The following is a 15,741-nucleotide window of genomic DNA, read 5'->3' on the forward strand; positions in this document are numbered from 1 at the left end:
ATTTAATACATGTCGTTAAAGTCCCTACAACAAAAGACAATACTACTCTTGGTTGAATTTGCACTAGTCTTTCGAAGTTTTAAAAACCCCGTCTCCATTCTGCCCCCTCTAGAGGTAGCTACCACTTTAGCCTTTTTCTATTTCCACTGGCTAAAGTTAAACAGTGGGTTTCTATAACTAAAACCGTTTATAGAACTCTCACTGACTCAGGACTTTTCAATTTTGGGCTCCTGGATTACTACTGAAAACTGGTCCACTAAGTATCAAACAAATGACGTAGACTGCATAGCATGGTCCCTCAAAATTAATGAGGCTAATAGTCTAAGGATCCCAGTTCCCTGAGAAGAAATTTAATACGTGTTCTACAGATAAACCGTAGGTTGCTGAGTCTTTTAAAAAACTTAGTAAAGAATCAAAGATCTAATGTTCTATCAAAGCCCAAGCAATTGGTACAGACTAAATAATATAAGAAAGTATTCTAGAGAAAAAGTCCTATCAGAAAAGTTAGATTTTCAACTCCCTGAACCCCCTAATAAGACTGCCAATGATTTAAACTTGTACCTTGCTTCCATCGTGCAAAGTTTCCCCCCTTTCACTGGCTCAAGTCCAACTATTCCTCCCAATACTTCCTTTCCCTTTATTTCTCCCTCTGATGTTATAATTAAAATTCTAAAGCTTAGAAAATCAAGTATTTGTCCCCTGGACATCCCAGTTGACTTAATTAAAGCCTTTTCAGACAAAATTGCTGACCCTTTATCAAATATTTTCAACCACATCACAAAATTTGGTACATTCCTAAGTTGATGGAAACAAGGTTTTATAATGGCCAGAATTTTCGACCCTCCCACCAAAGCTCCCCTTTAAAGTTTTTTGATCGGTCTAAAAGATGGAGGATAATTTTTTCCAGGGCCTGGAAGCTCATTTATAAAATTTCAGCTCAATCAGATCTCTCCTTCCCTGTTTTCCAAAACACCAAATATAGCCACTTAATGTTCATCAATTTTTTTTTTATCAGCCACGCCTACAGGCCGCAGTTGGCAAATTAATGCAATTGTATTTGAAAAAGATGGATTTGATCCCCCTGTCCCTTGTTCTCAATATCCAACTTTAGCCTCCGTCAAGAATTCCACTAGAACCCCTGACCCCATCTGTGATGTAAAAAAAGTAAAGTGTAAAAACGGTACCTTCACAAGTCTTCACAAGTAGTCTCCATTCTGCCCCCTCTAGTGGGTAGTTACCACTTTAGCCTTTTCCTATCTCCACTGGTTAAAGTTAAACAGTCGTTTTCTATAAATGAAAATACTTACTGACCTCTCACAGATTCATGACTTTTCAATTTTGGCTCCTGAACTACTAATGAAAATCTGTCCACTAGGTATCAGACAGATGACATAGAATACATAGCTTTGTCACTCTTAAATTTATTGAGGAGTAATTATAAATCATATTTCCCTGAGAAAAATTTAATACGTGTTATACAGATAAGGCTTATGTTACTGAGTCTTTTAAAAAACTTATAAGAAAAAAAAAATTTCAAAGCAGGTCTAATTAATAAGTCTAATAGTATAAGGAAGTTCCTAAAGAAAAAATTAAGAAAAGTATGTTCTAATTATTATAATATTAAATTAAAAGATATGTGTTCAAACAAGCTCAAGTAATGGCACAGAAAAATTAAACAAATCTGTGGAAAAACTCCATCCAAGACTGTTTTTAATCTCCCTGAACCCAACAATAAGACTGCCAATGATTTAAACTCGTACCTCGCTTCCATCGTGCAAAGTCTCCCCCCTTTCACTGACTCAAGTCCAACTATTCCTCCCAATACTTCCTTCCCCTTTATTTCTCCCTCTGATATTATAAATAAAATTTTAAAGCTTAAAAATGAAGTATTTATCCCCTGGACATCTCAGGTGACTTGATTAAAGCTTTTTCAGAAAAAATTGCTGATCCTTTTTCAAATATTTTCAACCACATCAAAAAATCTGGTAAATTTTCAAGTTGCTGGAAACAAGGTTTTACAATACCTGCCCCAAAAAATTCACCATTCTTACTTTGGCCAACATTCGCCCCATTACATTCACATCAGTTTTTTTTAAACTTTTTAAAGGCTTCCTCTGCGACTGGATTAGGGATATAATTTGTCCACGTATTGACACCCGAAAGTTTGGTAACTTAAGGAAAAACTTCAACCACCCATTACGTTATACAATTAATGCATACCATCGTAAGTGACCTTGATAAACCAAATGTTTGGCTGAAACTTGTCCTAGTTTATGTTCAAAAATCTTTTCACCTGGTTGACCACACCATCCTAATTCGTTCACACCTGGTTAACTTTGTACTTGATTCTCTGTTATTAAATCTTGTTATATCGTTTCTTTCGAATAGACCTCAAATTGTAAAAATACAAAAATATTTTCTCTAAGCCCCTCCCTATGTATTGTGGAATCAAGGAGTCACACTTATGCCTCTTTAAAGAGGCGAACCACCACAGTTTTAAGCAATTTTCGGTCCTAGCTGTCACAAAGAAACGGCAATGATTGCATTTTATAGACTAAGCTCAAACTAAGAAACTTACCAAATTTCATACCTTCTGACTTAATTTTCATGGGGCAAAGTGGGCCGGAAGCTTCAAACCTTCCACCAAAGCCCCCCCTTTTACATTGTCTAATCGCGCTGAAATTTAGAAGATGAGCTTTTCTAGAGCCCGGGAGCTTATTTTTAAAATTTCAGCTCAATCCGATCACACCTTCCCTGTTTCCCAAAAACCAAATATAGCCACTAAATGTTCATCAATTTTTTTTATACGCCAAGCCTACAGGCCCCACAGTTGACACTGGATCCGGGTGAAAGAGGACTTATTCGAAGCGGAATCCGACCTGTTAGGGTCTATTGATATTTTCAGACTGAAAAATTATCCCCCGAATTTACATTTACGAAAAACCTCGTTTTCCCATAAGAGGCCATGTTCATATTAGACATTCCTAAAAGCAAAGTTTTTCATTATTAAAGTAGATAAAAATAGTCCTCTTTACCTGAAAAGACCGACTGCAAGCTTCCGAAAATTCCAGCTCTCTCCCAGAAGTTTTTTTTGTCGAAAATCGAAAATCATACTTTGTCTTTGCTTGCGTTGGAAATAGATTGCACAGACTTCGACAAAAAATCCGTTGGGTTTTTTCTGTTTCCGAGCCAATAAGAACAACTAAACAAGAGTATCTGATAGCACAGTGGTCACTATTCCTGTCTGTCATGCGGAATACCGGGGTTCGATTCCCTGCCGAGTAATTTTTTAATATATTGAATTTAAAGTAATATCTCTTAAATTTAAAGTTTAAAACAGAAACTCAGTTTCTTTTTAAATCCAATCTATTAAATCTGTCGGCTCAACAGACATTTCCAGAAGAATATCACAGTCGGCCTTCAGCTTACAGGTAAGTTTCCAATGTTTTGATAACATGCCGTATACACGTATACTCGAAAAACAGTTGAAAAAAGAAAATCTTACTGTGCATTTGATTTGAGTATTCAGGTATTAAAAGCCTTAACACAAGAGTCTTCAAAAGCGGGGGGTTTGGTGGACGGCTGTACCCCAACTTTAACTCCTGACATGATCAGCTAACAGTTAGTCAAGCAATAATAAGTAATAAACTGTACAAAAACGTTCAGAAAGTATTTGGAAAAAAACACGTTTTATAAAGTTTTAAAGGGGCTGAGTCACAAGTTCCAGCCTTAAAACGTACAGAGATTAGGATGAACAGTTGGGGGGCTGCCGCCCCCCACCCCCGCTGTTGCAGCCTCTTTTGTTAAGGTTTTTTAAGTCCTGTAGCCTGCAATCAGTTAGTCGTACCAACATGAATGAAACTGTTTCAATGGCATTTTTTTTAATCTTCAGAGAATTTGGCAATGACAATTCAGTCTGTTACAGTTATAACTACAAACTTGTCTCTCTGCCAAGTATAGTTATGTATTCAGTGTGATTATGTATGATGGAAAAATAGATGAACCTGAACCTGCGTGAACCTAAACTGCTTTTTTATGCTGAGCCCTTCTTCTGTTCCCTGTTTTTTTCTGTTCAAAATCGTTAAGTTTATCACATTATAGCTTGTTTTCGGTAAGGGAAAAATCTCCTGTAAGAAATCCAGCAAACAGGCTCGGTGCTGTTTCTAGTCAAAGAGATGCAATAGTATATTCTTATGGTAAAAAATTCGACTTTGTACGTGTTGCAAAACATTTCTTGGCAAGGAAAAAATTGAGGGTTGAGGGGGCGGTAGACCCCAAAAATAAAAATCTTAACAAAAGAGGCTGCAAAAGCGGGGGGTTTGGGGTCTGCAGCCCCCCCCCCAACTGTACCTCCTAATTCCCGCATGTTTTAAGGTTCGAACTTGTGACTCAGCCTCTTTAACTCTTAAAAAACGTAGTTGTTTTCAAATAATTCCTCAAGGAACCTTATTGGGACCACTTTTATTTCTAGTCATGATTAAAGATATTGGTAGGGATTTTTCCCAGAGTTGGAATTACGTGGATGACTTGTCGATCCTTTAAGTATGTAACAGGAATACTAAAAGTGACCCCCTGGAAATCCTAACCCACATTTCGGATGATGCTAAGGACCTAAATATGAAAGTAAATTCCACCAAATCAAATATAATGAAGATAAATTTTTTGAAATCCACTTCCACTTTCGTTGACCCTATCCCACCCGAAATGCTTGTGAATCATGTTAAACTCCTTGGTGTCACAATTTCAAATAATCTTAAATGGGACATGCATGTTTCTAATATTGTTAAACAATTAAAAGTTTCTTTATCTATGTTAAAAATTTCATACACATTTAATTGCACTAGGATGTATTCCTTCCGTGTTTATTTATCCTTAATCAGGCCGCTATTAGAACATGAATGTCTGGTCTGTGATTCAAATATTTTACGTGAGCTTTGTGACAAATCGACTCGGTCCAAAACTGTTCGCTCAGGATCATCAAAAAAAAGAGCAAAATTTCATACTCCTTCCTTATTAAATCTGCAGGTATTGCCACATTAAAAGAAAGGAGAGTACCAATTTGTTTGTGCTTAGGTAACACCGCAATATCAAAACCGTTCACTGAGAATATCTTACCGGATTTACATAATCCCACTAAACCCCGTCTCCCCCGTTTAGCTTCATTGGCAATTACAGCATATTCACCCATCCTTAACGTTACTGAGAGGGTCCGGAAAACTTTTATGCCCTTTATTCTGTCACACCTAAATAATCCCTGAACTATGCCCTGTACCAAAATTAACTACCCCGTCCCTTATTTTAGTTATTGTGTATTTTCACAATAATAAAGTGGAATTTTTGTTCTCGTTATCTTTGTCGCGTTTATTTTTCCTTTTATTGATACTTATTTATTTTAATTTTCTCTTATGACTTTTAATTTTAATTTTGTTTTTCGTTTATTTGTATTCCTTTCTTCAATCGAAAATATTTGTTTCGACAACTAATTTGGCTTGATTTTAAGTGTTTTTTTATGTATTTGACCTTGAACACGATTTCAGCAATACTTTTCATCTTGATTGTTATTTCCTTTTATCCCCTATCCCTTCTCCCTCTATTTTTCTGTTTCTATTCTATCCATTTGTTAGATTCTTATCGAACATTTTATGCTTGACTGCTGTCTCTTTTCTTGTTGCATTATTTATTTCTTCGTTTTTCTTTGTCAATTTCTTTTCGACAAATGAAGTGAATTTGGCTATTAGAGCTTCTCATAGCCGTTGGAAAATTAATATTATCTTATCTTACCCCAGAAGCCAGCGTAACTTTTACGGACCACGAATTTCGGCTTGTCCCGTTTCTAGCAGCTTATACAACTATCAGGGTTCTCTGACCAGTATACTCTCCCTATGTTATAAAAGTACCACACTGTTTGACCCAAGGCACCATACAGATCGAACTCCCCCAATTTACTCTCTCATCCTCAAGGAAAGATCTCTTGCTGAGCATAAGATTCTCTTCCTATATCGAGTTAATATTATCTAAGCCTCTCTGTAGGTTCCAGTCTCTATCGAGGCTAATCAAAAAAGTCAAAGATACAAAAAAAAAGATTTCTTAGGGTTTTCAGTCTTTTAACTCTGTACAAGAGCTAAAAATAACTATAAAACCTTAGCTGATAGACAGCCAGGCCGCCCATGGGCTGCGGGTGGATTTTGTCCGAAAACAAACTCTTTCCAGCCAATCCAAGCCCTCACCGGTTGCGACATCAACTGAATTAAATCAACTTCATTACCCTTTTTTCATCCTCGTAGATTTTGACCAAAATTTGCTATCCCAAAGTAAACTTTTAGTCAGGTGAGTCAACCGTAAAACTGCGCAGTTAAAACTCATAGTTATAACTGATGACGCAATAAAACGGAGAAAATGGCGTGACCATTATTAATAATAATATAGATTACCCCAAAAAGAAAAGGGAATAAATACAGAACCAAAAAAAAGAGGAAAAGAGAGAACATTTATCTTAAAAATAAACAGACCTAAAGGTTCCAAGGGATAACCCAAAAGAAACTAAATCATGAAAAAACAAAGTCCCCCAGCTTCTGAATTTGTTCTGGAAAATCTGGAAAAATTAGTAAAGTAAATCTAAATAATGGCTTTGCCATGTGTTTATCATGCTTAAGAGTCATCCAGGAATTTTTCTGGCTTTGGCTTAGCTTGCCTTAGACTTTCCAAAGTGCAGCTGCGAGAAAATGACTTTAATTCTGTACAGAAACATTTTAGTATTTTCAGCAGTTGCTGATCCCATTTTAAGCCATTTCCGGTAGGAGATCGTTAGTTTGCTTCTTGAACCCACTTAGCTTCAACCCTCTCATCGGTAGTTTTCTCCTTGAATCCAGTTTGCTTCAACCGTCTCATCCGTAGTTTTCTCCTTGTACCCAGTTTGCTTAAGCCCTCTAATCGGTAGTTTGCTCCTTGAATCCAGTTCGCTTCAAGCCTCTCATCGGTAGTTTGCTGCTTGGATCAAGTTTTCTTCAACCCTCTCATCCGTAGTTTTATTCGTGGACCCAGTTTTCTTCAACCCTCACATCGGTAGTTTGCCCCGTGAGTCCAGTTTGCTTCAACCCTCTCATTAGTCTCAATATTTATCTATACACATTCAAAAGTTCAACATTATTCACTATGGAAAAACCAACCTTGAGTTTCAGTACTTCCTGGGATCATAAAAAATCTCAAAATGGTAATTCATATACAGCAAACTGAACAGGTCTTGGGAGTGCTGGCTTATGATCATCATAAATTCAGCCCATATGTACTGACAACAGCAGCAGAATCTAACCAAACTCAAGAAAAAAGAATATTCAGCTGTAGATTTCAATACTGTTAGAGGGAAGGATTTGATTCAATTTAAAATTGGGAAAATGTAAAGTCCTATCAACAAGTCAGATCAATCAATTGATGAATGAGTCTAGCAACAAAGATCAAAACAAACAAAGGGTAATCAAGATGAACATACCCGTCTAGCTGAAAATGTCACATTCCATATGCAAACATAAGTTTGGTGACATGTTGTTAATATACAGGCTACTCTGCAACTTTGATACCATCCCAAGTTTACTATAAGAATGAATTTACATTATTGCACTAAGCATTGGTGTCACCATAATTGTAATTGTAAATGCAAAAAAATATGGTTTAATCCTTCTTAGGGCTATAATGAGACAAAGATTGAGATGGCTAGGACATGTTCTACAGATGAAGGATGACTGATTGCTAAAGATTACACTTGTCAGCCAACCTTCTATGGCCAAATGAAAAGCAGGTTGTCCTCAAATAGGGTGACAGGATGTTACAAGGAAAGATTTAGGGGAAATGGGAACTTCTTGGGAGGATTTGAATAGATTAAGATGGAGGAGGAGCATGTGCAGCTCTATTGGCCTTATATAGCTTGGTAGTGCATTTAGTAATAGTAGTAATAGTAATAATAATAAAGACTTTGGATGTTGCAAGGAAAGATTTACCTTAATTCGCACTTTAGACCAAAATAAGATCCAATGTTGGATCTGTTTGACTCCATTGTTAAGATTTTTAAGTCCTTTTAGATGTAGCCAATGACAAAAAACCTAGAAACGTTGTAACGCGCTACCAGAAGGCAGCCCTAGTAGGCAAACTTTTAAGGTGTAGGTAAAAGGTAATTGATAGTGCCAAAACAGGTAAAAAGACTAATAGGTAAATTTTTAGCTTATGCGATCTACGCTCTATATGGAGCCTAATCACAAAGGAATAATAAATATGAAAAAGACAGATTACAGACAAAACCGTTATAAAAGTGTCAAGTACCTAAAAGCTCGAAAGGAACTAAAAAAATAAAAATTCTGAATAAACGAACAGGCCTATAGTAATCTAACGACTGTTAAAGACACAATCTGGTTCGAAGTAGAACCAAATCTGTAAGCCAAAGATAAGAACATTTATATAGTTGTATACAGAAAAGTTATATAGTGGTAACAAATATTGTTGAGAAAATATATACAGTAATAAGGATATTTTGAAAATACTTTGTAAATATTGAATTGTTATCATATAAAAAAAATTGTAAATATGTAAATTTTAAGAGCAAAATCATGTTATATGAACTATTGCCAAGCCCTTATGTAGAGGCTAATCACAGTTCTCAATTATAGTGTATAAATCTATTAGTTACTTTACTTTTCTTTGAAAAACTTATTTTGAGGAAAAAGTATTTTTTAATTAATTTCTGTTCGTTTTATATTGACATAGTTTTTTCAGGGAAAAAGAAAATAACACTTTAAATGTTTTTGTTTTTAAGACTTTATAGTTTGACCTGCTATTTGTATACTTCAGGAACGTGTTCTGCGATTTTTAACAACGGTGTTGAAAATTTAATTTTTTGTTTAACACTTTACTTTTTAATGAAATTTATTACCTCATATAGCTTACATAAAAATAAAAACTTGACACCATTATCAAAAAAATCGGTTTAGTTTCTTTGATAGCTTACATACACTTCCGATATTTTGATTTGGTTCAATTTAAAGAGCAGAAGTTGCCAATAATGTTTAAACATAATGCCCTCAGTCATTCTTGGGATACAGCAGAGATGCCTTATGAGGAATTAGCTTTATCACAGTGCATTAGTCGCCCTTCAATCACTTTCGACTATTAAAAAGGGCACTAGCTCTTTGAATTTCCAATCGAATGAGCCCCTTTTGAAGTTTATACTGCAACTCATTCTATAAAAACCTGATATACCCCCAGGGCATAACTTGAAACCCTTACTTTAAGAGTTGTGGGGCAGTGTCCTCCTTAAAAACATATTTTCTATCTGGAAATTAAAGTGACTAAACTGAATAAAATGGCTATCTCAAAATTATGAATGGATATGTTTGGGGGACGTATGGGCGTGGGGGGGCTAGTTGTCCTCCAGACGCTGTTCACTACTTAGAAGAGAACTAGCCCTTTGAAATTTAATGCTGAATGAGCCAGTTTTGTAGTTCATGCGACAACGCCTGCTATAGAAACTCTTTATGCCCCCAGAGCATAACTTAAAACTGTGACAGACAAAACTCAAAGAGGAAAGAAACTAACAAATTTAAAAATAAAATAAAAAAGGGTGAAAAATGAGGATTTTTCCAGCCAGTGGCGAACCATGAAGAAGAAGAAATAAGCAAATATTTCGACAAGGACCTCCACCAAGTCGTCCTCAGTGCTAAAAAAAAGAAGAAAAAGAAAAAAAAACGAAAATCTAACTTTTCCAAGTTTACCCGACCAAGAGAGGAAAGACACTGTGGATTGGATTTGCTTAGGAGAATGATGGGCGATGGGGCGGGGCTAGCTGCCCTCTAATCACTTTCGAACATTAAAAAGGGCACTAGTCCTTCGAATTTTCAATCGATTGAGCCTGTTTTGAAGTTTCTACGACAACACCTTCTATAAAAACCTTATATACTCCCAGGGCATAACTTAAAATCCTTGCCCTGAGGGCTGTGGGGGAATGTCCTCCTCAAAAACTTATTTTCTATGTGGAAATCAACTAGCCTACGCTGAACAAAATGGTTACCTCAAAATTTTGATTGGATGTCTTGGGGGGAATGATGGGTGTGGGGGGGAGGGCTAGGTGCCCTCCAATCACTTTCGACTATTAAACAGGGCCCTAACCCTTTGAATTTCAAATAGAATGAGCCTGTTTTGAAGTTTCTACGACAACGCCTTCTATAAAAACCTTATATGCCCCCAGGGCATAACTTAAAACCCTTGCCCTGGGGGTTATGGGGAAGTGTCCTCCTAAAAAAAAATTTCTATTTGGAAATCAACTACGCTGAACAAAATGGTTCTCTCAAATTTTGATTGGATTAGTTTGGGGGAATGATGGGCGTGGGGGGGGCTAGTTACTTCCTCTAATTCATTTTCTTCTCTCCTATATCTATATTTTTTTATTTAACATTGTTCTGCGGTATTATTTGAGGGGTGGTCCCGAGAGTTAGTTAAACAAGAAAGAATCTTTAAAACAAATAGATATTAATTTAAGATGCATGAATGAACTTCGAAAAATTAAGAAGAAGACACATAACGAAAATAATCATTTCTTTGTTGTGTGCAGAACCTGTAAAGCTTTCACAATGTGAATGCTGTTCCATTCCTAATTATTCACCACCAGGATCATTACTAGCCATATTTTTTTTCTGAGTTTATGTCTTTCAGTTGCTGGTTATTCATATCCTTTTTAAAAATTGCCAGTTTTTAAAAACCTTCTCTCCCCTTATTTTAGGTTATTATTCATAACTAGCCTATTTTACTGAGACTATTTTCCAACAGCATGATTTGCCATTGAGAATTAACTCTTGGGAAATAATAATAATTAAAATAAAATCGAAATCAGAAATGTTTTGTAAGGGACCTGAGGCTATATAAGGAAATTTTGAGAGAAGAGACGATGTAGTTATTTTGGATGCCAGTTTGGAAAATCCTATAAAGGAAAATTTTCAGAAGCCAGACAGTTGTTTTAATTTAAACAGAGGAGTGTACCTGTGCGAACCCAGAGCAATTCGAATGGTAGAATTTTGTATAGACTCCAGGGTGTAGATCCTGATGATGAATGAATTGTGAAGAATTGGATACAATATTATAGATAAGATCGGATATGTAATTTATAAAAATCCAAAATAACTTTATTATGGCATCCCCATTTTCTTCCAGCTAGTCTCTTTGGAACACAAAGTCTCTAAACGATTATGGATTTCAAAGAATTCATATTTACATGCCATAATATCTTGGAATCTGTACATAAGCCAAGTAGCTTCACTGAGTTGCAATATGGAATTTCACTAGAGAAAATTTGAAGTGAATTGGGAGGATCTCTTGAGCAATTAGTAAATATAATGGCTTTGGTTTTACTATTTGAAATTGGAAAGCCAAAAGCTGAAGAGAATCTCTCTTAAGTAATCTTATATCCTGGTGAATAAGGCTTTGAAGAAGTGCAATATCCTTTTTGGACTTCCAAATAATCAAATCATCTGCGTAAAGGCCAAACTATGAATGATATAATTGGAATTCTGAAACATACAAATCGTGTGGAAGGGTTCTAAAAATCATTCTTTGAGGAAGACCTCTAGAAATGGGGTTTATATCTCTCTTATACTTACAAATATGAACATTAAAACTTCTGTCTCTCAAAAAGTACTTCATGAAACTTATGAAAGAGTATGGAATATCATGGCTAATAAAAAGGTCAATTAACTCATCATGGACTACATTTCTCTAGACATCTGACGAGTCAAACAGCACTTCAATTCTGGCCTGTCTGGTTTTAAGAGAATTACAAACCTCAATTTTAAGGCAAGTGATGTTAACCACAGAGCTATGTTCTTTTCTGAAGCCTGTTTGTTCACTTGGAAATAAATTACTAATTTCAGCAAACCACTCAATTCTTGACAAAATATGCCTTTCAATGATTTTAGTGAAAGCTGGTAAAACAGATATAGGTCAGTAAGACTTGGGGTCACCAGATGGGTAAAAAGGTTTTAAAGCAGGGAAGCCCCGGGTAATCTTCCAAGCTTCTAGGAACTTTTAACCCGCTCAAAACAGGTTTCAAATCAGGCGCCTGAGAACATGATTTTAATTCTCATAGTCCGTGTAGAACTCCGTGTAGGACATGGGTGACCTAAAAAAAACAACTTTAGCTTAAATACTTGAATTTAATGGTTGTAAAATGGCTTGAACACTGCTTTAAAGAGGAAGACATACCCTTAAAACATAAATTAATCTTTATAAAAGTTTTAGTGCCATTTTTAAGTGACCAAAGTATCGGAGGGCCGCTAGCCCCTCTCCCACACCTCTGTTTTCCCAATGCTGCCTGATGAACATTTTGCAATAGCTATTTTGTTTTACATAGTCGAAAGATCGAGTGACTACAACTAAAGATAGTTGACTTCCCTTAGCCTCTAGAAGAAGGGCTGGATGCTAAGAACATCTACCATTATTTACATGTATTGTATGCTTTTGGGAAGTCTGCATATATTTTTCGGGGGAATTTTTCTGGAGGATGGGAGGGGAGGTTTATGTAATAGGATATTTCCATAAAAGAAATTTTTGTGGGGAAAGAAATTCTCCATGTAAGAGTTGCTGGATTTTTGGGGTGTTATTTAAAATGATCAGTTATTAAAAAATAGTTTTCAACTGAAAGTAAGGAGAAATATTAAAGTTTAAAACGAACAGAAGTTATGAGGTATATTTGGGTATTGTCCCCTCATCAATACCTCCCTCTTTACGCTAAAGTTCTTTTTTGAACTTTAAGAAAGTTTATCATTCTAATCAAACTGCCCGTGTGTTCTAGGAGTCATTCATACAAATTTGAAATAAAAAGTCAAAATTTAGTATAAATAACGAGGTATTAAAGAAGGTACAACTTCCGTAAGATACCTAATAATTTCGGTTCGTTTAAAGTTTTAATGTTCCTCTTTACTTTTACTTAAAAAAAAACTTGGTTTTTCTTTGTTAAGTTTCGCAAAAAAGCCAAATGATGATTTTAAAGTTAATGTAGTTATGTATTCAGAAATTGAAAAGGAAACTAACTTATCAAAATGATTTTTAAATATCTAATAAAAAACTTGTTCAAAATAGTTTTAATAGGTTTGCCCTCTATAATTTGAAAAAACAAATAAATAAAGTTAGAGTCCCGGGTCTAGATACGTGTCTAACAAGATTTTAAAGTCTAGGTGTCGACTATACACATGCAAAATTTAGTGCATAGTTAGAAACATTAGATAAGGCGCTTGGGTAGACAGTGAGTTCTAGACTCTATGAATCAATGTCTAAGATTTTTGATCACAGCCAATCAGAATTTGTCAAGTTTCCCTACTTTCATCATTTATAGTTACATTTTAAACTGAAATTTAATTTTTGTTTTCTAATTAATTGTTTGTTTTTTTTTCATTTTAAGCAAATATGCGACACCAGAATTATTAGTTAAGCACACCAAAGCAATTGTTACGCTCATCTCATCCATTATCTTGTAAAATAAGGATTGCTATTTTGAAAATTTTGCTCATATAAGCTCCCTTGATTGTCTATAAGCGACAGTATGAAACTAAATTTGTAATTTTAGCTAAGCACTAAATGTTCATTGTGAAAAGTCGTTGTCTAGACTTCGAATTCTGGCTAGACACGTTTCTAGACATGGAATTCTAGCTAGACGCGATTGGTGAACGCCGCTTAAAAATAAAAAATATGATGGCTTTATCTACGGAGCCTACAATCTACAAACAGTGTGGCCAGATTGGCTTATTTTACGCCAAACTGGCTTATTTTGTTGGCGACTGGCGTGAAAATTTTTGGAACTGACTTGTGGCTTTAAACTTGGCTATTTTTATTTTGAGCTGGCTTATTTCTTGGCGTGATTTACTTTTTCGGGAAGAATTTATATTTTCTGGCAATTCATCTGATTTTCGAACGAACGAACGCTCACGAAAGGTCAAATTCACGTTTTAACTCTATGGTCAAAATACGAATCTAACCACGACACTGCGGTGAAGTTTTCAAATCCTAAGAGACACGTGGTTTCGTAACAACAGCATAAAAAGTATTAGCCATTAAGTCATGGGGTTGAACTACAGCTGAAGGTACAGTATATTAGCTGTTACTTATTAGTATAGAATAACGCAAGGAATCAAACTCATAACAGACATGTTTGTCACATCTACAGATCCTGTTTAATTGTTTAGTTCATGTGAGTCGTCCAAGAGTTGTCTTGCTGTTGTCATGTACACTCTAGCTATTTTCTATGGTTTGTATCTCTGTGCAAACAGAATGGGTACACAGCCTAGCTGACTGGGTACACACCCCAATGCATTGGGTACTGCCTCCAATATATTGGGTACCCCCATACCAGTTTTCACTTTGTGTCTAGGCCTAGTCTGAGAAAATATATTTATTTATATTTGAGGTTTTCTTTGCATCACTTCAGTTTAAATATGCTCAAAGCTAGAAGCAAATTAGTCATGGGTTTTCTCAGAATACTTGCAAAAGTGAAAATTATTGTGGGGCCGATGGGGATATTAATTGTTTTATGTACTACCATCAACATAATGTACTACTTCATCCCTGCAGTAGTACATCACATGATCTGTACCTAAGAATTTGAGTGCTACACCCCACAATCAGTACTACATTAAACATGGCATAGGTCCTACTACGCTATATATGGAATAGGTCCTGCTTCTATATAGCCTATATTTGTAATTACCCGATTTTTGATTTATTTCGAAAATGCTTATGAACATAACCTGTGGTACATCACTAACATTGTTAATTAGTACAGTATATTCTTAGGAGTGTGACGTATAAAATAAATACATCACGTGTATGGGGGGGGGGTACCAAATTCAATCAGGGGCTTACCGAAATTCATTTGATACCAGAAAATTGGGTACATGCCAAAGAAAAATAGTTGGTGTATATGACTGGTGTGCACCCCCATTTTTAGCAGTGATAAGTATCAGCTTGTGACAGGAGCAGAATAAGTAGATGAGTTATCCTTGCTTTGATGTCTGATTTCTTTGTTACTGTTGGTGTAGCCTAGGCCTGTAGGGCAGCCTAGGGACATTGCAATTTAAGGTAATAATAATTTACTGGCCAACTTTTATTTCATAAAGACAATACATTTATTTATATTTGAGGTTTTCTTTGCATCACTTCAGTTTAAATATGCTCAAAGGAAGATGTAAACTGGTTATTTGTTTTCTCAGAATAGATGTAAACGTGAGAATTGGTATGGGTCAATTAGGGATATCAATTGTTTTATGTACTAGCATCAACATAATGTAAGTGGCTTTCCGTAAATGAAATTCCGTATATGAACGGGGTTATGCCCTCCTCATCGCCTCGCGCGGTCAGAGCCAGTGGTTCGTGATTTTATAAATTGTTGTGCTAAAGTAAAAATTTAGCTTAAATAGCAAGGCGTTGAGGAGGGTACAGCCCCTTTCATATACGGAATAATTTCTGTTCGTTTTAAGTTTTAAGGTTGCTCCTTACTTTCAGTTTAAAAAACTTTTTTTTATTTAAAGGCTGCGAAAGCGGGGGGTTTGGGAGGCGGCAGCCCCCCAAATGTATCTCCTAATCCCTGTACGTTTTAAGGTTCGATCTTCTGACTCAGCCTCTTTAACTCTTTAGAAAACGTAGTTTTTTTCAAATAATAGCAATAAGGCCCAATGTCCAGTGTGTGTTTCGTTGGGAAGTCTTAACCCCATCTTGAGT

The 15,741-nt window shown here is 35.7% G+C and overlaps 1 protein-coding gene across 1 annotated transcript in view; it reads left to right on the forward strand.

Annotated features, from left to right (window-relative positions):
- LOC148956103 (uncharacterized) overlaps positions 1 to 15,741 on the forward strand; it is a 93,964-nt gene that overhangs the window by 14,026 nt on the left and 64,197 nt on the right. Inside the window, exon 3 of the mRNA XM_089089208.1 lies at positions 1,016 to 1,164. Within this exon, the coding sequence (XP_088945334.1) occupies positions 1,016 to 1,164 (149 nt within the window). The remainder of the gene's footprint in view (positions 1 to 1,015; positions 1,165 to 15,741) is intronic.

The sequence above is a fragment of the Artemia sp. Qi Xiang Cuo genome, chromosome 1 (genome assembly GCF_049724085.1).
Source record: "Artemia sp. Qi Xiang Cuo chromosome 1, ASM4972408v1, whole genome shotgun sequence".
Taxonomy (NCBI): domain Eukaryota; kingdom Metazoa; phylum Arthropoda; class Branchiopoda; order Anostraca; family Artemiidae; genus Artemia; species Artemia sp. Qi Xiang Cuo.